This window comes from Lepidochelys kempii, chromosome 1, assembly GCF_965140265.1.
Source record: "Lepidochelys kempii isolate rLepKem1 chromosome 1, rLepKem1.hap2, whole genome shotgun sequence".
NCBI lineage: Eukaryota > Metazoa > Chordata > Testudines > Cheloniidae > Lepidochelys > Lepidochelys kempii.
Genome location: NC_133256.1, coordinates 253,894,020 through 253,919,308, shown reverse-complemented (window position 1 = coordinate 253,919,308; position 25,289 = coordinate 253,894,020). Strand labels below are relative to the sequence as shown.

At 44.2% G+C, this 25,289-nt stretch overlaps 1 protein-coding gene across 3 annotated transcripts in view; it reads left to right on the top strand.

The window, feature by feature from the left end:
* SYN3 (synapsin III) overlaps positions 1 to 25,289 on the top strand; it is a 279,822-nt gene that overhangs the window by 8,578 nt on the left and 245,955 nt on the right. For all 3 annotated transcript variants that reach the window (XM_073324725.1, XM_073324735.1, XM_073324744.1), the window contains exon 2: positions 18,531 to 19,008. In XM_073324725.1, coding sequence (XP_073180826.1) covers positions 18,692 to 19,008 — 317 coding nt within the window. In that variant the 5' untranslated portion in view covers positions 18,531 to 18,691. The remainder of the gene's footprint in view (positions 1 to 18,530; positions 19,009 to 25,289) is intronic.

Genomic DNA, 25,289 nt, shown 5'->3' with positions numbered 1-25,289 from the left:
TCTCTTCTAGCCTGAGTCTAATGAGCTTCACAGAGTGGTAAAAGGCTGTCTTCTTCAGTCAGGCTTTTGGGTGACTATTACTTTGTTTTCTATTCCATTTTTATGTTCTGGTTAGAAGGCTGTCTTGGACCAGATAGGGTGGGTGTTGATAAAAGGCCAGACTGTTTGTTTGAGTTAGTTTTGAACCAGAAGTTATGGACTTGCTCCAGGAATCACTGGGTGAGGGTCCATAGGTTGTGTTTTGCAGGAGGTCCCTTCTGGCCTTATAGAATTAATAGATTTTATGTTCTTTATAACGGCTGTCAAGTGCTTTTGTGATCGTTGAAGCTGCCTAGGAACGATCGTTATCTTGTACGATCGTGTTTTTAATGGGGACAGCTGCTTCAATGGGATGACAAGCTATCCACCAGGATGTCTCTAGGGATTTTTCTGTATCCAATACACCGCAATATATATTGAATGCCATACTGTGTATAGGTTCCGGTCCTGCGATGGTCTACATGTGGAATGCCTATTGAGGCACCTCAACCATAATTGTTCCAATGGCTCTAGGGAGCACAGGCTGGTGTGAAAGTTCCTTCACCCTCTTATGTGGTACAGTAGGTGCACCCACATGGCAGCTCAGCTTTGTATGGCTGGTGTGGAGAGGGTTACACACACACACACGACTGGGAGTTCACCATCTGTGCTAGGCTTTCACAGTCCATGCACTCCTTGAGTTCCACTTCCACATGTGGTAGGGCCTCCATAGGAGCTCAAGGGGGAAGGATCCCTGCTGCATACCCAGACTTCTCACCCACACAGGGTTAACCATAATCTGTCCTAAAGAAATTAACCCCGTGCATACAGAAAGGATGATTGCATAGATCAGCTTTGAAGCCAGACTCTTTATGCATTGACTAATTTGTCATTTGAGTTGGGCACACAGATTACGATGTATTCTTTTGTTTTCAAAACAATACCGTTTTTCGGTTTCAGATATCTTCTGGTTATTGTATACTAAACTTAGCTTCCTCATTATTCTGAAATACATTACATACTTATCGCATATAGTGGAATAATTCTGGGTTTATTTTTTTTACATTTATTTATCTAGGTTTTTCTATCGAGTTAATATCCATAATAATTAATAAACTTTAATGAATTTAGCCTCACAAAACCCCTTTTAAGGTACAAAAGCATCATTATTCATATTTACAGATGGAGAAACTGAGGCACAGAGAGGTTAAATGACTTACCCAAGGTCACACCGGATGTCTGTAGCAAAGCAGGGAATTTTCAGTCTCGTGACTTAATCTCAAGATCATCCTTCCCAAAGTATAATTCTGAATTATATATGAATGTATTATACTCTGCAAAATTTTCACTGCCATACTACAACATGTAATAGGATAAATTCTGCTCTCTGTAGCACCAGTAGGAACCTATGGAAATTGATGTGGCTGCATAGGTGTAAGTGAGGGCAGAATTTGGCCCATTGTATATAGAGAGAGAGGTCAGATTCTCTCAATAGATAAAAACAGGAGAGTGCCCATAGCTCGAGTTAATTGCTAAATAGAATTTGGTTGGTCTTAGTTAACTCTCCATTGTCCCATGCCACCCTTTTAGAGACTTGAAAAAACAAATTACATTTATGTTGGTATCTCTTCTGTACTTTTCTGCTTGGGAATGAAAGCGAGGGTCTGAGAATATAATGCAGATTATTAAAAGACGGCCAACTGCAGCATGCACAGGGTTAGTGCACTAGCCTTTTCAATTCTGGAGGCTTGGGTTTAAATTCTGGAGGAGATATGAAAACAAAGACAATGAAGCAAGAAGGAATACCTAGTTTTAGCTCATCAGCCAGGTTTTTATAAGGCGCCCTTTCTATATGCAGTCATACACATCTCTTTCCTTCAAAAGACACCCTCAAACTGAGTACAAGTGGCAGTCAGCAGGTATGCTTTTAGGCCCCTTGAGCTGCTCTACTCACCTCTGACCAAATGATAATAGTCCCTTATAGTACGAAGAATACCTAGCACTTATTAGTAATGTAATCATAACCTGTGTAGAATTAACTACTGTGTTCACTATCTGATAATATATCAGCCCTGTTGGCCAGCCAGGGAAGTGGAAAGGGCTGTCTCTTCATCTCAGCGTCGTACGGGTAACCCCATTTCTACATGCCTAAGATCTGTTTCAGAGTAGCAACCGTGTTAGTATTCGCAAAAAGAAAAGGAGTAGTTGTGGCACCTTAGAGACAAATACATTTATTTGAGCATAAGCTTTCGTGAGCTACAGCTCGCTTCATTGGATGCATCACTAGTACTCCTTTTCTAATTTCTAAAAACTGTAACATTAGGGTTCTGAATCTCATGCTATTTGTAATTGGCTATGCATACACTATCTGTGCATATACCCAGCAAGAATCAGTTGTAACACATGTGGCTTGAATCCCTCCTACAGAAGCCTGCTCTGACAGACTGATTGCGGAATAGAGGTTTTTCATGCTTTTAATTCCTTTTATCTACCCCTTTCACTTCTTCCCAGCCCTGGGAGAGAAGATGTGAATGTGTACTTGGGAGGGTGGATAGTGACATAGCTTTACTTGTGGCTCAAGACTTTACATTTGCATTTAACTGGTTTCTGGCTCAAATGTCTGAGTTTTCCCTCTACATAAGAACATAAGAATGGCCATACTGGGTCAGAACAAAGGTCCATCTAGCTCAGTATTCCGTCTCCCGACAGTAGCCGATGCTAGGTGCTTCAGAATGAATGAACAGAACAGGTAATCGTCAAGTGAACTATTCCATGTTACCCATTTCCCTGCTTCTGGCAAACAGAGGCTAGGGACACCATCTGCTCATCCTGGCAAATAGTCATTGATGGACCTATCCTCCATGAATTTATGTAGTTCTTTTTTGAACCCTGTTATAGTCTTAGCCTTCACAACATCCTCTGGCAAGGAGTTCCACAGGTTGACTGTGCGTTGTGTGAAGAAATACTTCCTTTTGTTTGTTTTAAACCTGCTGCCTATTCATTTCATTTGGTGACTCCTAGTTCTTGTGTTATCAGAAGGAGTAAATAAAACTTCCTTATTTACTTTCTCCACATTCATCATGATTTATAGAACTCTATCATATCACCCCTTAGTTGTCTCTTTTCCAAGCTGCAAAGTCCCAGTCTTTTAAATCTCTTAATATATATTCCCTAAAGTGGCCAGATGTTCACCATTCCCCAAAAGTCTCTGTGGCTGGGCTTTAAAAAGGACTGGCTAATTTTGTGACTCTTAATGAACTAAGCTATTGATTATGGGATACCTAGATTTCGTGCTTGAGGGGGTCAGATGATTGATGATAATTCTAAGCACTTGTAAGTGCTATATGCTGCAACACTTTGAACATCCAAAGTGCTGCAGCTGTACAAACATTAACTAATCCTTATAATACCCCTATCCATTAGCTAGAGTGTTACTTTCCTCATCTCTAAATGGAGAAATTGAGACACCAATATTAATTGACCTTTTCCAAAGCCATACGTTAGAACTCAGGAGTTCCTGGCTTCCAGCTCTGTGCTTAGTCCACTACCTCTTGTGATTGCCTGTGTGCCAAGTTTTCCCTCCCTTCCTGATGCACGCAGTTGGTTAGGTGCATTAAATTTTAGATGCTTTTAGACTAGAGGTCAGAGATGATTCCACAGGACACCTCCACTGTCCAAGGTGGATGCAGTAATAGAATACAGAACAGAAGCCATGAAGGAAAACAGTTTGGTAAAGGGCATTAACTCTTCACAGTTAGAGGCATAATTTACCTTTATGTTTTCAAAGCATACTGCCAGATTTGCACAGCAAAATCACAGCAATGTTACCCCTTTGTGAGTACAGGTCTCCTAACAATTGACCAGGGCTCAAGAGTGACCTGACTTCTTAAATAGCTTTCAAGCATAGCTGACTGTCCTGCATACGCAGCTGGTGACTGATTCTTTTGGTTTGTGCTTCCAACCTGAATTATGATGTTGCAGCATCTCGCTGGCACTTGCAGAGTTGCTGTTGAAAGGCAGCCTAAGGCTTCACGGCACAAAGACATCTGGCAGCATCCCAGATTTAAAAGTCTGTATGTGCAACTGATGGGCTGACATGATTTTAACCCCTTCCGTGTAATGAACAGAACAAACTGATATAAGATCTGAGGATACAGCTGCTTGATCTGACTTCCTTCTCTCACTTTCCCCTAACAATACCTGTCACATGGAGTTCTTTGCAGATCCAGGAGAGGGGAATGTCAGTTCTGGGGTCTGGAAATGGAACCAAAGCATCTTTGTGCTTGCGTGTGTGTGCGCACATTCATTTCAATGAAAGGATATGATGGCCGGGGAGCAGAGCAGCCATGGGCAGGACCACACAAGGCTTTGTGTATGTACATGTGATTGACAGGAGTCTCCCTAAAAAATAAAGTCAGATGCAAAAAACTTTGCACAAAATTTGGGCTAGTTATTGTGAAAGGGTGGTCTGCCACCAAGGACAGGAGTGCCTCATAGTCAGGCCACCCTGCCACCTGGCATAGCCCTTTAAGGCCGTGGTTCTCAACCAGGGGTATGCATATCCCTGGGGTACACAGAGGTCTTCCAGGAGGTACATCAACTCATCTAGCTATTTGCCTAGTTTTACAACAGACTATATAGAAAGCACAGGCGAAGTCAGTACAAACTAAAATGTCATACAGACAATGACTGGTTTATATTGCACTATATACTGTACACTGAAGTGTAAGTACAATATTTATATTCCAGTCGATTTATTTTATAGTTATACTGTAAAAATGAGAAAGTGAGCCATTTTTCAGTAATAGTGGCTGTTACACTTTTGTATTTTTATGTCTGATTTTGTAAGCAAGTAGTTTTTATGTGAGGTGAAACTTAGGGTATGCAAGACAAATCAGACTCCTCAAAGGGGTACAGTAGTCTGGAAAGGTTGAGAGCCACTGAGCTACAGGGTTCAGAAGGGAATAACAGATAAATATAGAAACCTTAAAGGTCTTGGAAATAAATGGTGCTTAGGGAAGGAAACTGGACGCTGCACTTTAAGGTCCTGAAACCTTACAGACAAGGCAGGACAAGGTCCCCTCTCACCCAACCAACTGGAAGTTGGAGTTGGGTGAAGGAGGAGTTGGGAGCAGCATAAAGGATATCTCCTTCCCCATAGCAGATAGGCACTGGCAGGAGGAGGCTGCCTACACCAGCTGAACCTCCAGAGTAGGAGGCTAATTGGGAAGGGTGTTCAGCTGAAGGGAATTGGCAAAAGCCTTGCACCTGACTTTAATCACAACCCTAGCCCCAGGAAAAGGGCTGGGGAGGGAATGACTGCTTGAAGGAGGGGAAGATTGATGAACCAACGGGAAAGAGGCCTGGGTAATAACCCTGGCTCCAGAGAGAGGGCAGAAGGGGAGCTTCTGCTTCATGGAGTGTAGGACCGGTTAATCTGAGCCAAAGAGGCCTGAGGCATAACCCTAGCTCCTGAGACAGGGTTGAATGGGAAACTCCTGCTTGGAGGAGGGAAAGACTGACTAGTCCTGCGTTGGAGATAGAGGAGTTACTCGCCACCACCCAGCTGCTGTGAGCAGCTAAGAGGGGTTCTGCTGTAGCTGCCTAATAAGTGGTGAGGAACCATAGATTTCAGACAGGGCTAGTAAAATCCAGAGACCCGGGGAAAGATCTTGAGAAGCTGTACAAAAGGTAGGTGCAACCCAGTGGGAATGGCAGCAAGATTGAAGGAACAGTCCTTGGCTGTCTAAACAGGGTTCCTGGGCTGGAATACAATGGGGAGGGTGGGCATGGGTTGACCTTCTGCAGACCAAGAAGGAATGTATAGACATCAGAAGGAGAGGAGGCCAAGTATTGTGGGCCCCAGACAGAGGTTGAGGGTTCAAAAGCCACTAGACTCTGAGGTTTCCTATTTGGGACCTTTCTTTTAATCTCAAAATTAATCCTAGAGGGCTAGGCCACAGAGAATGAGAGACTGTTGTGGCACCAGAAAAACTACAGGAGGGGCTAGACTGAAAAAAGCCCTGCAACGCCACACTGAAGAGGTGAGAGGTGCAACGACAGATACCAACAGGGTCTGAACCAGACACTAATAACTAGGGTAGTTGTTTTCCTCCACACAGTGCGTTCCTTAACAGCTGCAGTGAAAGGATGCTCCTAAAACCCTCTTCATATGTGTGAGATTTGTAGACAGGCAGTCTATTATCGCTCCTAGTGAACTTAGTTGAACTTGACTTGAGACTCTCTTATCCTTGCACCAGAAGTCTACATCAGAGTGCAGTAAAATTCCCCAGGCTTCATTATTGGATTTCCCTCTCCCCGTCCTACTACCAAACAAGCCACACTGGGTACGTCTACACTGCAATAAATGACCCAAGGCACTGCCACAACTGGCCTGGGTCAGCCGACTCAAGCTCACGGGCTATAAAACTGAGCTGCAGAAATTCAAGTTTGGGCTGAATCATGGGCTCTGGGACCTGCCTCTTCATGGGGTCTCAGAGCCCAGGCTCCAGCCTGATCCCAAATGTCTACACTGCAGTTTTATAGTCCTGCAGCCTGAGCCCCACTTGCCCGAGTCAGCTGACCTGGGCCAGGCATGAGTCTTTTATTGTGGTGTCAACTCACTGGCAATGCTAAAGCATTGCCCTGTCAGCACTTTAGCGTGGCTTATGTAGTTGCAGCACATCGCTGGGAGAGAGCTCTCCCAACGCTCTAAAAACCCCACCCCCACGAGGGGAGTAGCTCCCACTCTCTACTCTGGCACATTACAGCGCTGAAACTTGTTGAAACTTTTTTCACCCCCCTGAGCGAGAAAATTGCAGTGCTGTTAAGTGCCAGCGTGGACAAGCCCTGAGTGTGCTCAGATTCCAGAGGCCTGTTCGTCTCTTGATATGTAGCAGTTAATGCTAATGGAGCTATGTCCCCATGTGTATGCCGGAATAGCAGATGCCTGCATCACAGCACGTGGAGGAAAACTTTTTCCCAGCCATCTGTCATATGCATGAGCACGTGTGTTGCATATTAGGTATGTAAAGGGGCAGTCCTCCTTCCCCAGGCTAGACAAGCTTCGAAACCTAGGATAGTCAGGTGGTCAGGAATGGTGAAAGAGTGAAGAGGGAAAGATTAGCATGTGTCAAATCTCTTGGGGAGCAAATGAGTTGTCTGTGATAACAGAATTGTGGAATATAAGATCCCAGCAAAGCAAAGGAGGTCCGTGTCAACTGGAGTTGAGACTTATAGGAGAAAACTATTAAACCCTTTAGATTTTAAAATCCTTGGGAAACCGACCTCTTTTTTTTTTTTTTTTTTTGGTCTTGTACATGCCTATTCACTAAGTGAATTAGGAAAACAAAGGCTCAATGCATGAATTATGAGGTGAAATTCTAAGGCCTGTGTTATCCAGGAGGTCAAATTCAATGATCATAATGATCCCTACTAGTCTTAAAAGTGTATCAGAATTAATGGATTTGTGCTCTTAAATCACGTAGGTGCTTATCAAAATCCCATCCAGGGTCCTTGATTAATAGTTAAGTTCAGTGTAATGTCTGAAACTAACCTGAGAATCTGTTTTAGCTCAAAAAGAAAAGGAGGACTTGTGGCACCTTAGAGACTAACAAATTTATTTGAGCATAAATGCATCTGATGAAGTGAGCTGTAGCTCACGAAAGCTTATGCTCAAATCAATTTGTTAGTCTCTAAGGTGCCACAAGTCCTCCTTTTTTTTTTTTGCAGATACAGACTAACACGGCTGCTACTCTGAAACCTGTTTTAGCTCGTAGCAAGAAAATAATCCCATTTACCCCTCTTTTAAATAATTGATGTATCGTGACGGATCTAAAATACACGTGAAGTGTGGAAATGGCCTGGGGATAGAGAAAAGTATTTTACGTGTCCATCAGGAAAGAATAGCAATGAGGCCGGAAAGGCCTCTGCTGATTCCTGTGAGAACCAATGAGTCGTCAGTCCAATAGGCATCTTTTATCTGGATGAGCCCTAATGCACATTGCCAGGCTCTACATATTAAATACATCCAGCTTTTTTATTTTATTCAGATCAATGCACTTCAAAGCCGTATCTCTCTCCGTGAAGGAAGTCTCTGCTTTATTAATGCCAGGCCTGGTATCACTTTCATTCCTGTCACTATGAAATCAATGTTTATACACTTTCTGCAGGTGACTAAAAGACCAACAGATTGTATGAGCTGCCATCAAATCCAAGACTGGATTGAGGGGAGAAAAAAAAAAAACAGCCTGGAGCTTTTGAACACTGCTGGGTCCCTTTTACAGCTTTGCCTATTAAATTTACGGAATGCTGATTTGCATAAACTTCCCAGTTTGCACTGCTGCCGCCTGCTTTCCTTTGATCTGATGTGGGGGAGTGCCCTCAGCATACATACAAGTATTAGTCTTAACGGGAGCATTCGTGTCAATATTACAAAGCAAGCCTTGGGTTTGCAAAGGCCCCTTTTACTTTAGGGAGATAAAGAATGGAGACAGTGTGCCAGTTCCACAGACCCTTAATATGGAGATGTCTCTGTATTTTCCAAGGATTAACATTGGATTTCTTTGCCCAGCATTGCTGGCTCTCATTGAGCTGTCTCTGGCTTTGCTGATAAGCAGGTTATGATGTGGAAAACCAGCAGTGCCACAGAAGATCTTCCTAACTAATGGACTATAGAGCTCCCAGTGATGCTACCTCTCGCAATTTTATTACAAGTCTCATGATGTTCTGTGCATGTTCCTAAAGCCCCAGCTCCTGTAACTGAGTGATTACGTAACAACCTCAGATTTCATTTTTAAAAAAGTTTCTAGTCTTCGCAAAAAGAAAAGGAGTACTTGTGGCACCTTAGAGACGAACCAGTTTATTTGAGCATTCACGAAAGCTTATGCTCAAATAAATTGGTTAGTCTCTAAGGTGCCACAAGTACTCCTTTTCTTTTTGCGAATACAGACTAACATGGCTGCTACTCTGAAACCTTTCTAGTCTTCATGGCTGAGGAGAGAATCTTGGAAATGTAATCCCCTGTGAACCCAAAGGGCTCCGAAACCAGAAGGCAAATAAGAAATAAGTTTGGATTCTTTGTCTTAAAAAGTAGGCATTTTAAAAAAAAATCTAATGATTTTGATTTTGAGCCCTGACTCATGATTTTTGAAACTCAGGGTTGGTAATACTAGTCACCTAATAGTAATTGCTGGACTCCCAAATGTGTCTTTCTCTATTCCTTCGAAAAGTGGAAAGGCCACATTCTGTGCTCTTCCACGGAAATTCACTCCTGATTTGTATCAGTCTTACAGAGAACAGAACTGGGCCCATTTGGCTGTTTCAAATGTGAATCTATGTTCAACGCTCTGCACTTTGAAAGATGTGTGATGTATTAATAGATGTGGTACCATGAGGGTTGCCAGACAAAGAGCACCACCCCTTTGTGGCAGACCTATGCAAGTGACTCTCTTGATCTCAGATGCAAGGAGGCTGAGGTCCATTGTTTCCTGATCTGAACATTGCTCACTTGAAGTCGTTAGGAGCAGGGTCCTGGATGCAGTCTGACATGAGTCTGTCAGTTCAGTGCCTCCTGCTGGCATTCATAAAAGGCTCAAGGGAACTCTTAACTCACTTAGCAGAAATCAGCCAACTTGCTTCTGTTTCCTCTGGGCTCCAGCTCACCCATAGGGATAGTAAAAGGTGTAAGTGAACATGTTTGTTTTGTTTTGTTTTTAAACACATGTCAAAGTTTAAAGATGGCTTGGATTTTTGCTGCTAAATTATGGAGAAATGGCCTGAGGCAGTTCAGTGCCCAACTCCCTCTGAAATGCTCTGGGAGTTGGTTGCTTAATTCCCTTAATATCCTTTGTAAAAACTAGCCAAAATTTAACTCGATAATAAAGATAATCTGCATCTTTGCATCATATTCTAATTTCATTAGCCCCTTTCTGCTATAATCTTCAATGTCAGCGCATGCAGTTGTTCCTGTTGCCTCTGTTTTTGTTTCCTTCTGTATCTCTGTATATGGCTGGGTGTTCCTGGGTTCTCTTGCTGTCTTTGAGTTTGCCTGACTTTTTCCCCCTTCTGATTTCTTACTCTTTCTCTTTGTTCTTCATTTTTTGCTTTCTTTCCCAGAGGGCAAAATTATTTCCAGGAGTGGGAGGCAGGGGTGGTTTTTGTTTGTTGTTTCAATCTTGGAACTTTCATTCATTTATTTGTAGAGGTTCTCTGCATTTTCCCCTGTAACTTTTGCCCTCAAAGGCCCTGAATTGCAGAGGTCCTCTTACCAACTGAGGAAACACAGTTCTTGACACAGTTCTGTTTTGAACACCAGCGAGAGAGGGTTGGTCAAGAATGAGCTGAAGAGCTCCCGAAACCCTTCTTTCCCTGTCAGCTCCAGATCCCCTTGCATTTCCACTAGTCTCTTGAGCTGCTCCAGTTTTGTGAGTTGTTTGGGGCTTGTCTTCACTTCCACGCTACATCAGTGCAGCTGTGCCAGTGTAGCACGTCTGGTGAAGACACACTATGTCGATGGGAGAGCACTCTCCTATCGATGTAATTACTCCACCTCAATGAGAGGCATAAGCTATGTCAGCAGGAGTGTGTCTCCCACCAACATAGTGTGGTGTTGACACACTTTGTCGATGTAACTTATGTGGCTCGGGGTGTGTTTTTCACACCCTTGAGCAAAGTAAGTTACATTGACTTTAACAATAGTGTAGACCAATGGTTCTCAACCAGGGGTATGTGTACCCCTGGGGGTACGCAGAGGTCTTCCAGGGGGTACATCAACTCATCTAGATATTTGCCTAGTTTTACAACAGGCTACATAGCATAGTCAGTACAAACTAAAATTCCATGTAGACAATAACTTGTTTATACTGCTCTATGTACTATACACTGAAATGTAAGTACAATATTTATATTCCAATTGATTTATTTTATAGTTCTATGGTAAAAATGAGAAAGTGAGCAATTTTTCAGTAATACTGTGCTGTGACATTTATATCTGATTTTGTAAGCAAGTTGTTTTTAAGTGAGGTGAAACTTGGGGGTACACAAGACAAATCAGACTCCTGAAAGGGATACAGTAGTCTGGAAAAGTTGAGAGCCACTGGTGTAGACAAGTCTCTGACTCTTTCCTTTGGTTTTCAGCCTTTCACATAAGGGGAGGAAGTTCGGTCTAGAGGTTAAAACATTGGATGGTGACTGAGGAGAGCTAGATTATACTCCTATCTTTGCCCCTGTTTTCTTCTTTGTAAAGCGAGGGTGATAGCTTCACAACATTCCTGTGAGATAAATTCATTCATGTGTGCAAAGTGTTTTGGGACCTGCAGATGGAAGTCTGTCCAGAACTGAGGTTTGAATCTTTGCCATTCTGACTTCTGGACTTCTGTAGGGCATTCTCTGTGTCAAACCTGTCCTAGCCATAATTGTCAAGCTTTTTACAGCTCCATACCCTAACCCTGCCACTGTTTGGGGGAAGGGGTGTTGATCATAAGCTTAAATTTGTGGTTGTATGCAAATTATTTGCAAAATATGCAAATAATCTCACTAAATAATTTACATAATATGACCAACACATTGATCCTGACTGTTTAGCTCATAGAATATTTGGACCCTGGATATTGTTCCCCCTCCTGCTGAATGCAATCAGTGGAGTTACACAAAGACCAAATGGGGCTTGTGAACTCGTCATGGATGTTGCACGTTGACTTCAGCTGAGGTTGTGGTTAGGAGCTGCAGGATGTGTTGGCCCAGTGAAAATGAAGCCCCTGTTCTGATGTACATGTCTGTAGAGCTAAAGAACAAAGGTGCGTACGTACAGGGTGGGTGTAATGCAGAATAGATTGTTTTTGATGTTTTCCGGTAAGCAGGGTGCTTGTTGGCCTTTTACTTATGTATTCAATTACTGATCTTTCTTTCATCTTAGATAAACCCTTCTCTGTAGCTGGACTAGTGGTAATCAATATATTGGTAAGGCAGAGCTACAATTACCTTAATTTAAAAAAATGGATTTCAATTACTTTGTTAATTATGCTAACCTAAGGCTGATGAAAATATCCCCTCATGGTACACTCTTTTCCTAAGGGTTTCGTAAAGAAACGAGCACACCTTTTGTCATTTCCCCCACACGCACACTTTTACAGATGGAGTTGGAGGTCAAATCCTTCCTGAATTTCTAGAATCTTGGTCAGCAACCTTCCTGCCACAGTGGGGTTATCTTCCTTTGGAATTTATCAACAATACATTGATTTTGGAGGGTTCAGTCAGTGGCACAGAGGCAGCCCCAGAGCACCGTCTCCACAGAACTCCAAGCCCACGCCAGTCCATGGAGAAGGAGACGAGTAAATGAGTCCAATCTATGTCTTCCATGTGGCAGTACAGAATAACTAATTTCTATTCCTTTTCCTTGCTTTCCAGTGCCAGTATGCACCACTGCATCTCTGTTCCTGGATGACACACGCTTTCTGTAGTGTAGGATACTTGTATTTATTATTTTAAATTATTTCACTCTGTTTTGTTATTTCCTGTTGTTGATCCATACAGATTAGTTAATATTACTTTGTCCCTTGCTTAGAAGATGTCAGGCTTGTAGAGGAGGTAAGAACTATACAAGCACCAAATAGTGGGTAAAAATTTCAAATGTGGAGCTGCAAGTTTCATGGGACTTTGGTTCTTAAGTCACTTAAGTGCTTTCAAAAATTTTACCCATCATGATTATTACCAATAGCCACAGGCTCCCTCTAATGGCTGATAGCCATAATGGCAGGAAATGAATGCTTTAGCAGTGGAACAGCGGACAACTTCCCAAAAAGCTGCACGAAAGATATAAAATGGTATATTACTGTGTGTGTCACTGTTGATATTGAAGTTAGATTTCTGCTAACCCTCCACTGTTTGCCACCTGATGCCAAATACTCCAAGCAAATGTACCAAATTATGGCATTATGCTGTGATTGGACTCTGTCTATATGTGAACTGCACACCACTATAACCAACGCTAAACTTGGACCTTGGTGGTCTGCAGACAGAAACTCTGCTTAAATGTCCCTCGTACTAGAATGTGGGTATCACAGAATCATAGAATATCAGGGTTGGAAGGAACCTCAGGAGGTCATCTAGTCCAACCCCCTGCTCAAAGCAGGACCAATTCCCAATTAAATCATCCCAGCCAGGGCTTTGTCAAGCCTGATCTTAAAAACTTCTAAGGAAGGAGATTCCACCACCTCCCTAGGTAACCCATTCCAGTGTTTCACCACACTCCTAGTGAAAAAGCTTTTCCTAATATCCAACCTAAACCTCCCCAGCTGCAACTTGAGACCATTACTCCTTGTTCTGTCATCTGCTACCACTGAGAACAGTCTAGATCCATCCTCTTTGGAACCCCCTTTCAGGTAGTTGAAAGCAGCTATCAAATCCCCCCTCATTCTTCTCTTCCGCAGACTAAACAATCCCAGTTCCCTCAGCCTCTCCTCATAAGTCATGTGCTCCAGCCCCCTAATCATTTTTGTTGCCCTCCGCTGGACTCTTTCCAATTTTTCCACATCCTTCTTGTAGTGTGGGGCCCAAAACTGGATAAAGTACTCCAGATGAGGCCTCACCAATGTCGAATAGAGGGGAATGATCACATCCCTTGATCTGCTGGCAATGCCCCTACGTATACATCCCAAAATGCCATTGGCCTTCTTGGCAACAAGGGCACACTGTTGACTCATATCCAGCTTCTCGTCCACTGTAACCCCTAGGTCCTTTTCTGCAGAACTGCTGCCTAGCCATTCGGTCCCGAGTCTGTAGCGGTGCATGGGATTCTTCCGTCCTAAGTGCAGGACTCTGCACTTGTCCTTGTTGAACCTCATCAGATTTCTTTTGGCCCAATCCTCTAATTTGTCTAGGGCCCTATCCCTACCCTCCAGCGTACCTACCTCTCCTCCCAGTTTAGTGTCATATGCAAACTTGCTGAGGGTGCAATTCATACCATCCTCCAGATCCATTTATGAAGATATTGAACAAAACCGGCCTGAGGACTGACCCTTGGGGCACTCCACTTTGATACTGACTGCCAACTAGACATAGAGCCATTGATCACAACCCGTTGAGCCCAACAATCTAGCCAACTTTCTATCCACCTTATAGTCCATTCATCCAGCCCATACTTCTTTAACTTGCTGGCAAGAATACTGTGGGAGACCGTGTCAAAAGCTTTGCTAAAGTCAAGGAGCAACACGTCCACTGCTTTCCCCTCATCCACAGAGCCAGTTATCTCGTCATAGAAGGCAATTAGATTAGACTTGCCCTTGGTGAATCCATGCTGACTGTTCCTGATCACTTTCCTCTTCTCTAAGTGCTTCAGAATTGATTCCTTGAGGACCTGCTCCAATGATTTTTTTCCAGGGACTGAGGTGAAGCTGATTGGCCTGTAGTTCCCTGGATCCTCCTTCTTCCCTTTTTTAAAGATGGGCACTACATTAGCCTTTTTCCAGTCGTCTGGGACTTCCCCCGATCGCCATGAGTTTTCAAAGATAATGGCCAATGGCTCTGCAATCACATCCGCCAACTCCTTTAGCACTCTCGGATGCAGCACATCCAGCCCCATGGAATTGTGCTCATCCAGCTTTTCTAAATAGTCCCGAACCACTTCTTTCTCCACAGAGGGCTGGTCACCTCCTCCCCATGCTGTGCTGCCCAGTGCAGTAGTCTGGGAGCTGACCTTGTTCGTGAAGACAGAGGCAAAAAAAGCATTGAGTACATTAGCTTTTTCCACATCCTCTGACACTAGGTTGCCTCCCTCATTCAGTAAGGGGCCCACACTTTTCTTGACTTTCTTCTTGTTGCTAACATACCTGAAGAAACCCTTCTTGTTACTCTTAACATCTCTTGCTAGCTGCAACTCCAGGTGGGACTTGGCCTTCCTGATTTCACTCCTGCATCCCCAAGCAATATTTGTATACTCTTCCCTGGTCATTTGTCCAATCTTCCACTTCTTGTAAGCTTCTTTTTTGTGTTCAAGATCAACAAGGATTTCACTGTTAAGCCAAGCTGGTCGCCTGCCATATTTACTATTCTTTTTACACATCGGGATGGCTTGTCCCTGTAACCTCAATAAGGATTCTTTAAAATACAGCCAGCTCTCCTGGACTCCTTTCCCCCTCATGTTATTCTCCCAGGGGATCCTGCCCATCAGTTCTCTGAGGGAGTCAAAGTCTGCTTTTCTGAAGTCGAGAGTGCATATTCTGCTGCTCTCCTTTCTTCCCTGTGTCAGGATCCTGAACTCGACCTCGACCATCTCATGGTCACTGCCTCCCAGGTTCCCATCCACTTTTGCTTCCCCTACTAATTCTTCCTGGTTTGTGAGCAGCAGGTCAAGAAGAGCTCTGCCCCTAGTTGGTTCCTCCAGCACTTGCACCAGGAAATTGTCCCCTACATTTTTCAAAAACTTCCTGTATTGTCTGTGCACCGCTGTATTGCTCTCCCAGCAGATATCAGGGTGATTGAAGACTCCCATGAGAACCAGGGCCTGCGATCTAGTAACTTCCATTAGTTGCTGGAAGAAAGCCTCGTCCACCTCATCCCCCGGTCTGGTGGTCTATAGCAGACTCCCACCACGACATCACCCTTGTTGCTCACACTTCTAAACTTAATCCAGAGACTCTGAGGTTTTTCTGCAGTTTCATACTTGAGCTCTGAGCAGTCATACTGCTCCCTTACATACAATGCAACTTCCCCACCTTTTCTACCCTGCCTGTCCTTCCTGAACAGTTTATATCCATCCATGACAGTACTCCAGTCATGTGAGTTATCCCACCAAGTCTCTGTTATTCCAATCACATCATAATTCCTTGACTGTGCCAGGACTTCCAGTTCTCCCTGCTTGTTTCCCAGGCTTCTTGCATTTGTGTATAGGCACTTGAGATAACTTGCTGATCGTCCCTCTTTCTCAGTATGAGGCAGGAGCCCTCCCCTCTCGCGAGCTCCTGCCTCATACTGAGAAAGAGGGGCGATCAGCGAGTTATCTACATGAATGTGTCATGTAGAGTAGTTATATATTTATTCCATTTCTCTTTCTGTATTATGCAGAGAAATGACATATGCACCTCCCCCAGGAGAGGCCTGTGCAATGCCCTTCTATTAAGCTACCCTTACTCTTCAAGAAAGCCTTCACTCACCATTCTGCCATTGTGGTTACCACCGGAGATAACATCTTTGCTAATACAGAGATTTGTTGTTATTATTGTGGTCAGGACAGTGGCAGTCAGAAGGTTAAATCTGAACCATGGGGTGGAATGGTTCCATTTTACTAGATGTGAAAGCTGTGAGGCTGATCTGTAATAATTTAAGCATACTGTATGTGACCTGATTATGGTGTGTGTGTGTGTGTGTGTGTAACTATATTAAATTACTGGAATATTTACCATATGCATATGTTGATTTAGTTCCATAGCAGGGTGGTTAGGAAATTAGCAGGAAGGCAAGATAATATTTCTCGATAAGTAACCTCCCAGTAAACAAGGCAGGGGTCATTAAGGAGCAATACTTGAGCTATTAGCTGGAAGCTCCTTCCAGTCACCAGTAAAGATACAAGGCTTATTTTGCCAAGGATGGGAACCAGAATATCAAAAGGCCACTAATTGGTTAAAAATCACCATCAAGAGAAAGGGAAAGGCAGTTGTCAGGGTCTGTTTGAAAGGAAGAGGCTTATACAGACACAGGCCCTACAGAAGGGGTCTGAAGCAGCTGGGCCTTTATAACCTTCCTGGGGACGGTAAACCTTAGTAAGATAGATGTGCACAGGCTGTTCTGTTTTTAAATCCTTTCTCGGATGCTGTGTTCCTGCTACTAAGTTCTTACCTTTAAGAATGCTATCTAGCCACTGTATTAACTGCTGGTCACATCTCCCGAAAAGAAGACTTGCAGGTGCCAAGCCCAGTTGGACCTGTAGGGAAATCACAGTTGGTACATGGCAGGGGAAGAGGGTAGCCTGAGGCCTGGTCTAAGAGTTGGAGAATTGCAGGATTCCAGGGAAATAAAGGCTTGAGGCCTAAGACCTGAGGGGTGCACACAGAGAGACTTGAGAGGAGTCCAAGGTGCTTCTATACCTGTAACTGTGACACTAGGAATGGCCCCCACTGATTCAAAAAGCCGCCATCACTTTCACTGCTCCAGACATCTGCTGTAATAAATGTCCTTGTGTTACCTGTTACTGGTATCCAAGACATAAACATGATTGACTACCATTATGTTGCTATTGTATCTTTTTTGTTTCCCTGCTCATTCCCTGCTATGCCTAGACAAGACCCAAAGTTGTATGCTGTGTTAGCAGAGAAGGGGGCCTTGCAGAGTCCCTGTGAAAATCCTATTCCCTGGCCCCAGTGTCTCCAGTTGTGAAATAGTGAAGTGATTCCACTAAGTCATGTGGCATTAGTTTGCTCTGAAATCTTGGATGCATTTTCCATAAATAACAAGACAGTTTAGTGGCTCAGAAAAAAATCCAGGTGTCTAAATTTCTCCTTGTTCATTTACCTGATTGGAGAAGATCCGCAGAGTAATACATCTTATTCCTAAAAGAAGCATTTAAATCTAGAGGACCAAGTTTGCAAAGCAGCCTCAATTTAGCCTTTTAAAAATTGTGCTTCCAATTTTGTGTATGCCCCTGAAGTGAACTAGCCAATCAGATAATGTGAGGATATCTCTAGTTAGCTACCTAATATTCATCAAGCCCAAAATCTAGATATGGGGGACACACAAAATTGCATATACAGAGCCAAGTACAGAAAAACTGAAACTGTACTTGAAAACTGGTTTTGGAGTGTCACACGAGCCTTGCTCCAGGATTTTTTGTCCCACTAATGGTTGTGTTTAGAATGTTTGCTTCTCAAAATTCAGAGTCCCTTTAACAAGCCAGCAACAAACAGGGTCTTTTTAGCCAATCCATTTGCTGAAATTCCAAAGTATCCGATATTTGTCTCAGTTCTCTTGCCTCAGAATAGACTCAGATTGCTAGCTGGAATGAAAAGCATTTTTCTTCTCCATGGTGAACAATGTGGTAGAAATAGCCAAATGTATTATGGGACTCTTTTTTTCTTCTTCTTCTTCTTCTTCTTCCAACTTCCTCTGAAACACTAGCTACTGGGACACTAAATCAATAGACACAGCTATTTTTAGAGCCCTGCACAGACACAAAAATTTGTATCTGCATCTGATCCACGGATATAAAGTGGATATCCACCGATTTGCAGGGCTCTAGCTATTTTAATCTTTTTGTTGTGACTGGAGGAGGAGCTGTGTACAATTCAGTAACACTTGGGGGCAGGAAAAGGCCATGAAGCCTACCTACTTCTACCCACTTGGCCAATGTGCCTTGCTAGCAAGTTGGTGTAGGATACCCTGCATATAAAGTAATAACCCTTCTCCACTTACACAAGTGTTGACTAAGCTTTAGGCCTTAGGATGTTCTTTAAAGGCTCAGTGAGTTGTTCTAATGTGAAACAATTTATCTGCATCTCACAAAAGTGTCTCTTGTTCTCCCACAGGAAAAAAGGTCTATTTGTATTTCTTCCTCAAACACGATTTCAAGGGTGACAGCATCTCTCTGGCTAAGCTATAGTGACTCCAAAAGCCCCTCTAGACTGTGGAATACAGTTATTTAGTCTCACTCGCATTGTGGAGAAGTTCTCCATCCTGAGCTTCAGCAATGAATTTCCTCCGAAGGCGCCTCTCAGACAGTAGTTTTGTGGCCAACTTGCCCAATGGCTATATGATGGATCTTCAGCGTCCTGATAACTCCACTAGCTCTCCAGGTTCTCCAGCAACTGAGAGGAAGCAACAGCAGCAACCATCTCAGCCATCACCCTCTTCCTCTTCTGGAACCAATATCTTCAGTTCCATCTCCAGTGCCATGAAGCAGACCACACAAGCAGCTGCAGGACTCATGGAGCACTCGGCAAGCCCCACTCCTGTGGCTCAGAAACCCAAGATCCTTTTGGTGATTGACGATGCTCACACAGATTGGTAAGCACACACGTCTACTGGCTGCTTTAATGACAGCAGTATTACTGGGGTGTAGGAGGCTGTGTGGCTTGGGAGATCAGCAATAGGATATAGAGAAATTTGTGTCTAAGTCACCTGTCCGTGTCAGTGGTGACCAAGGTCTGGTTGTTCGGTGGCCTGCACAACATGAATGTGTCGGTTTCTTCAGTTCTCAGTGTCGTCAGATGTTCGGCTGCATGTGTGTGTGTGTTCTCTCTGTGTGCTGTCCCAGCTCTGTGCAGACAGCTGGCACAGCAGACCTCGAGCGAACAGCCCAATGACCACAAGATCCATTAAGGTATGAAGGCACCCAGCCAGGTTTATTGGCAGTGAAGCACGGTCCTAGCTCCCTGGATCAATGTCTAGAGTTACACTAGCACATGTGTGCCCATGACAGTGGACGCAGCTCAGTCAGTGGCAGGACTTTTCACTGACCCCTCGGCTGGCCAAAGACACTCCCTCTGAGATACATCTTTATACACCAACAAGTTACACATTGCCTCTGACGTATCAGGGTGCCACCCTCTGACGTATTAGGGTGCCACCCATTGCCTCGTACATGTTGGTTTGATCAAAACATCTCTGTCCATCATGCTGTCATCCTGACCTTATCTTTAGGATGGGTCAGTGTGTTCCTGTTATGTTTGGGGAATGTGCTGGTATCGAGGTGTTCTGGTACCACCTTTCTGGAATGTGTTTGCATATATCTTCTTGTGCCTAGCACTACTTAGGAATGTGTGTTTCTGCAGTATTAGCCCTGTTCTTGCCAGATTCTGTGAGCAGGGCCTGCCTCTTGCTCACAACTTAACTTTGCTTTATATCAGCAAAGGTTTGGCTACGTTAGCCCAGGCCGGAGGCCTCATACCAAGCCTCTGATACATGGGCTTATGTTTCAGGCCCTCTTCCTACTGTATTCAGAGAAAAATGTCCTTTGGCACTAATTAGCAAACTTGTTGACAGTCTCAGAAGAGATGTCTGTGCTCAGCAGATTGAATTCCTCTTTCACTCCTAGACCTGGTCTCTGCAGGCACATTGTGTAAAGGTATAAAGGCACATTGTGGTGTGGTTTGGCAGGCATGCACAACACCATTGTGTTTGCTATACCTGTTCTATAAATAAAGAGAAGACCTCTGTCTCTAGGGCTGTCAATCCAGTGCCTTTCACAACATCTACATTCACCAAAAAGTAATTAAAATAGTAAAAACAGACAGACTACTACAAGTGATAATCCCCTCCCTTGCTAATCGTGATAGCAAACAGCAAAACGTTCAGAGGTTTAGCTAAGCCTCCAAAGGATATGCTTATGCAAACATGGTTTGCTGGAAATGTTATTAGAAAGGGCTTTTTTTGTGAGATTTGCCAAGACAGAACACTTTTTCCAGAAGTCTTGGAAGACACCTGAATCCTTCCGAAATTCAGGGGAGCTGGCCTATTTGATTGGAGGACATCTCCTTGAAAGTTGGCTAATCTGCAAAGCCTGCCAGCATCCATTTTTACTGTTCTGTCCTATAAAGGTTTTTAGACCACACACATCACCATAATATCTGAGCACCATTCAGTAGTACATTAAGCTGTGTGACTACACATTTGTTCCAAGGCCCTGAGAAGCTGTGTTTTTATCACCTCCATCGCTCTCTCAGTGCCTGTCTGCCTTGGGCAAGCTGGCCAGGAGATCCAGAGGGAGGAAACCCAGAGTGTGGCCTGCTTCTTGGTACTAGCCTTCAGGAAGTCATCAAACATCTGCCACTGCCAGTCGGCCTCGGCAGCTGCCAGGGAGCTCTTCACTGCCCTCTGGTTTTGGAGACTCCCTTACAGGAGAAGAGAATATAACCCTGGGGAACACGTGAGTATTTGGGTTACCCAGATTTTGGTTATATGGGATTGTGTTGTACTTGCTCACTTCAGCCTCATCAGGAACGTTGTAAATGGCCTTTCCTGCAATATTTAATTATCTCCCCACTACCTCCCACCCTTTGTTTCCCAGCTGAAACCTGGAAGTGATGGTCAAAGATTAAATTGCTTTTGCTTTCTTGTTCTTCATCCTCCTCAGTGTCCAGCCTACCCCTGGGCACTGCAAGGGCCATTGCTGAGGGAATGGTTCCACTCTGTCACACCAGCAACTCCAAACTCTTTTCAGAACTGGAGCTAGGTAAATAAGAACATTATCTGAGAAAGAAAGAGGGATAAAGGGGTTCTCCAACTAACCCAGGCAATCACTTCAGCAAGAGAAAACAGAAGAAGTGGTTGTATATTTCCAACAATGGTGGAAATTTTAAATGCCAGCAATAAAGATTGCACAAAATTCCTTCAAGATCATTTTACATTCAACTCCAGTTAAAGAAATATCTCATTACCTACGTTCCATCTAAATGGCCTCAGATAAAGAGCTTACCTCTAAAACAGGGGTGGGCAAACCTTTTGGCCTGAGGGCCACATCTGTGTGTGAAAATTGTGTGAATGTTCATGAATGCTCATGACATTGGGGATTGGGGTGCGGCAGGGGGTGAAGGCTCCGGCTGGGGGTGTGGCTGAGGATGAGGGGTTTGAGGTGCAGGAGGGTGCTCTGCACTGGGACTGAGGGGTTTAGAGGGTGGGAGGGGGATCAGGGCTGGAGCAGGGGGTTGGGGAATAGGAGAAGGTCGGGGTGCAGGCTCCAGATGGCGCTTACCTCAAGTAGCTCCCAGAAGCAGCGGCATGTCCCCTTCTCCAGCTCCTACACAAAGGCGTGGCCAGGGGGCTCTGCGTGCTGCCCCGTCCGCAGGAACCACCCTTGCAGCTCCCATTGGCCACAGTTCCTGGCCAATGGGAGCTGAAGAGCTGGTGCTTGAGATGGGGGCAGCATGCAGTGCAGAGCCCCCTGGCAGTCCCTCTGCATAGGGGCTGGAGAGGGGACATGCCGCTGCTTCCGGGAGCCACACGGAACCACAGCACGTGCGGAGCGAGGCAAGCCCCTAACCCTGCTTCTGGGTGGGAGCTTGAGGGCCGGATTAAAAGGTCTGATGGGCCAGACGCAGCCCACGGGCCGTAGTTTGCCCACCCATGTTCTAAAACTAGGTTTCTCTAACAGCAAAACTGTCTTTGAGTGAAATGTGTCTTTGCTCCCTAGAACCTGTCAGATTTCAATTGTGTCATGTTTCATCGACAGATGACCATTTCAAGATTTTCCCTTAAAGCCCTGTCAAAATAAATATTGTTTGCAGTATTGTTGTAACCATGTTGGTCCAAGGATCTTAGAGAGACAAGGTGACTGAGCTAATATCTTTTATTGGACCAAACTTCTATTCATGAGGGAAACAAGCTTTTGAATTTACACAGATTTGGGGACCTGAAGAAGAGCTTTTGTGTAAGCTCAAAAGCATCTCTCTTTCACCAACAAAATATAGATTAGCTGTTCCTTGAGTCATCCTCTGGTTAAAAGTTAGAGAACTACATTCAGGTTACAATTCCCTTTTTTCCTGTTACAAAATACATAATGATTTTGATTTAAAATGCCCTCCTTGTGAGAGGAGATCTCCCTTACTTTAATTGGTCTTTTCCTCATCTATACCATCCTTGAAAGCGGAGAGGAAAACTTGCCTAGTGGCTAAAGAACACATCTGGGAGCTGAGGCACATTGGCTTACATTCTTGGCTCTGCCACAAACTTGTTGTTTTAACTCACCCGAGGTACGTTACTTACCTTCACTGTGCCTCATTTTCCTTATCTGTAAAATGCGAATAAAAATACTGAGCTGGCTGGAGCAGAGCATGTTGCCGCTGGGCTGATGGGGAGGAGGAGGCATCTGTGGCTAAGTCTCCTTTCAGTTTCTCAGATCCTGGAGCTACCTGCAAGCTGAATCTATCTAAGGATTCTGCTAACTTGTAAGGACACTGTGGTCCAGCCCTGCTTCCCATTGTGCACCTTCGCCACCAAAAGAAGCAGGTAGTGAGGAGGCTGCTCTGGCCCCATTTCTGCCACATCCTCTGTGCTGGGTTGTTTGAGGAAGCAGGTGCCATGAAACCAATCACACTGACTTTCCTCCTCGTGGGAATCCCTAGCTGCCCCTCAGGGGCAGCTTTCTGGCTGCTTTGTGACGCTTGGGAAATACCTACAACAACCTTTTTTATTTTAGGTATATCTGTAGCCCCCATTACCCTTGTATGGGAGACCCACGACAGCCCTCTGAGATGGAGCAGGACTATCATCCCCATTATGCAGAGAGACTGTGACTTGCCCAAGGTCACTCAGGAAATCTGAAGCAAAGCCCAGGTCTGCTGAGTCCTAGAGTAGCACCCTAACCACAGGACCATTCCTGAAGGGCTCAAATGCTGGCTTTACCTCTGGTCCCCTTGTTATAAATGTAAACCAAGATCTTGGGTGTAATGGCCTTCATTAGTCTCCACTTATTTCCCAGCAGACATGAGTGCATTACAGACCCATCATTAACAGCATGGCTTGTTTCTGCCTCAAAAGAGGGGATTCGTTACAAAGCAAGGACTGCCCTCCTCTCCCTTACTCTATCCTCCCCTTCCCAGGGTAATGGGCTTGGAGTTTGCATCAAGGTGGAGGTGTAGCAACTGAGGCCAGTAACTAATACAGGATCCTTCATCCAACCTGAAACGAGAGTGAAAACGAGTGGAATTTTCCCCATGAAAACTGGCCTTTTAACATAGTAGGAAAGTCTCTGGTAGGATGGCAACTGCATCTAGTGTTTGTGCGAATCTAGCAAAACCAGGGCTTTGCTGGCTACCATTTCTATAAGAGGTGATTCTCCCCCCCACACACACATGCACTTGGCACTGCTGCCTTCTGTTTTAGCTGGTATTTTCTTACTTATTTACTACCTTGATGCACCTGCTGGTTTTTCTCAAGTGTAACAATAAACTCAATAGCTGAGTCACTGGCTTGTGCTAAACTTCCCTGCAGTATAAAGGAGACACCACCAGGGGGTAGTCCATTACCACATCATCCATCTAGCTCTCTGTTGGACCCGTTCACATGTCTAATACACCGTGCTACCATCTGGGGCCTAGGGGCCAGTCTGCTGCTTAGTCCTAGCAGTGTAATCAAAGAGGAAGGTGTGGCACTAAGCCCATATTCTTCATAGAGAGATTGTATGGCACAACTAAGATATGTTTTGTGCAAAAATGGGTCATGTGAGATATCATTGGAAAGGTTATGATTGACTAAATGTGATTATCCTATTAGTATATATGTATCATTTCTGTATCTGAAGTTAGGAATATTGACTATGTATCAATTGCAAAAGTGTTTGCACCTGGGGAACACCCACTAGACAAAATGCAATCAGTCTGGCTGCTTAGTCAATAAATCAATAGGGAGAACAATAGGTCTTTGAAGATGCTAATCTCCCACCTTCCTGAGAAGCTTCCTGCATGCTGCTTTGACACTGCAGGGTCGTGTGATCATGTCACCTGGTACTGGATACCATATTGGACTGTTGGTATTTTTCCACTAGTAGGGGGTGGGGATCAAACTGGGAAACAAAGGATTCCTGCCATATGTAAATCCTATTTTGGCTGGGGAGTGAGTTAATCAGGGTTGGTTCTTCACTGGATACACCCCCACCCCAAAGATGACTGCTCAAAACACCTAAAACTGAACTGGGGAAGAGCTGGACCAGGCTAGAAGGGAATATCTGGAATTCTAAGCTGCAAGCAAAAGAAGTTTCCACAATATTCCTCAAATGTAAGTGGGTCTTTATAAAATATAGTAAGATTTGTGCCTTGCCTGGAAGCATTTACAGTAAGAGGGCTAGCTTCTAATCTTATTCACGTGGGTGAATGAAGGCAATAGTGTCACTCAGGATTTACACAGGTATAATTGAGATCAGAATCTGGTCCAATGACCACAACACTGAAAGACAATGTTGATTAGGCCCTATTCTGATCTCAGTTAAACTGCTGTACTTTCTGAGGAACCGATTTCTTCTTCCTAGTATCAATCTGATGAAATACCAGCTCAGACTGCCCCACCTGAGCAGCAGTGTTTGCCTTGAGAAAAGATGACTGGGGATTGTGGCTGGCCACTCTGGTTGCCTCACACATGGAACTAGTCCCAGAATCTTCGGAGTGAACAATAACCTATTGTTACCGTTTTGTTCATTTCATTTTTGAAGAGGTATCAGATTTAAAACCTTTTCCAACCCCTCTTTGCCTGCCAAAATAGCTGACTCTGCAGCATTTTTGTGTTGATAAATGGTCCTTTCCTTCCTCCTCCCTCGCGCTGGAAGAGTTAACTGGACCAGAAAACAGTCACTAGAA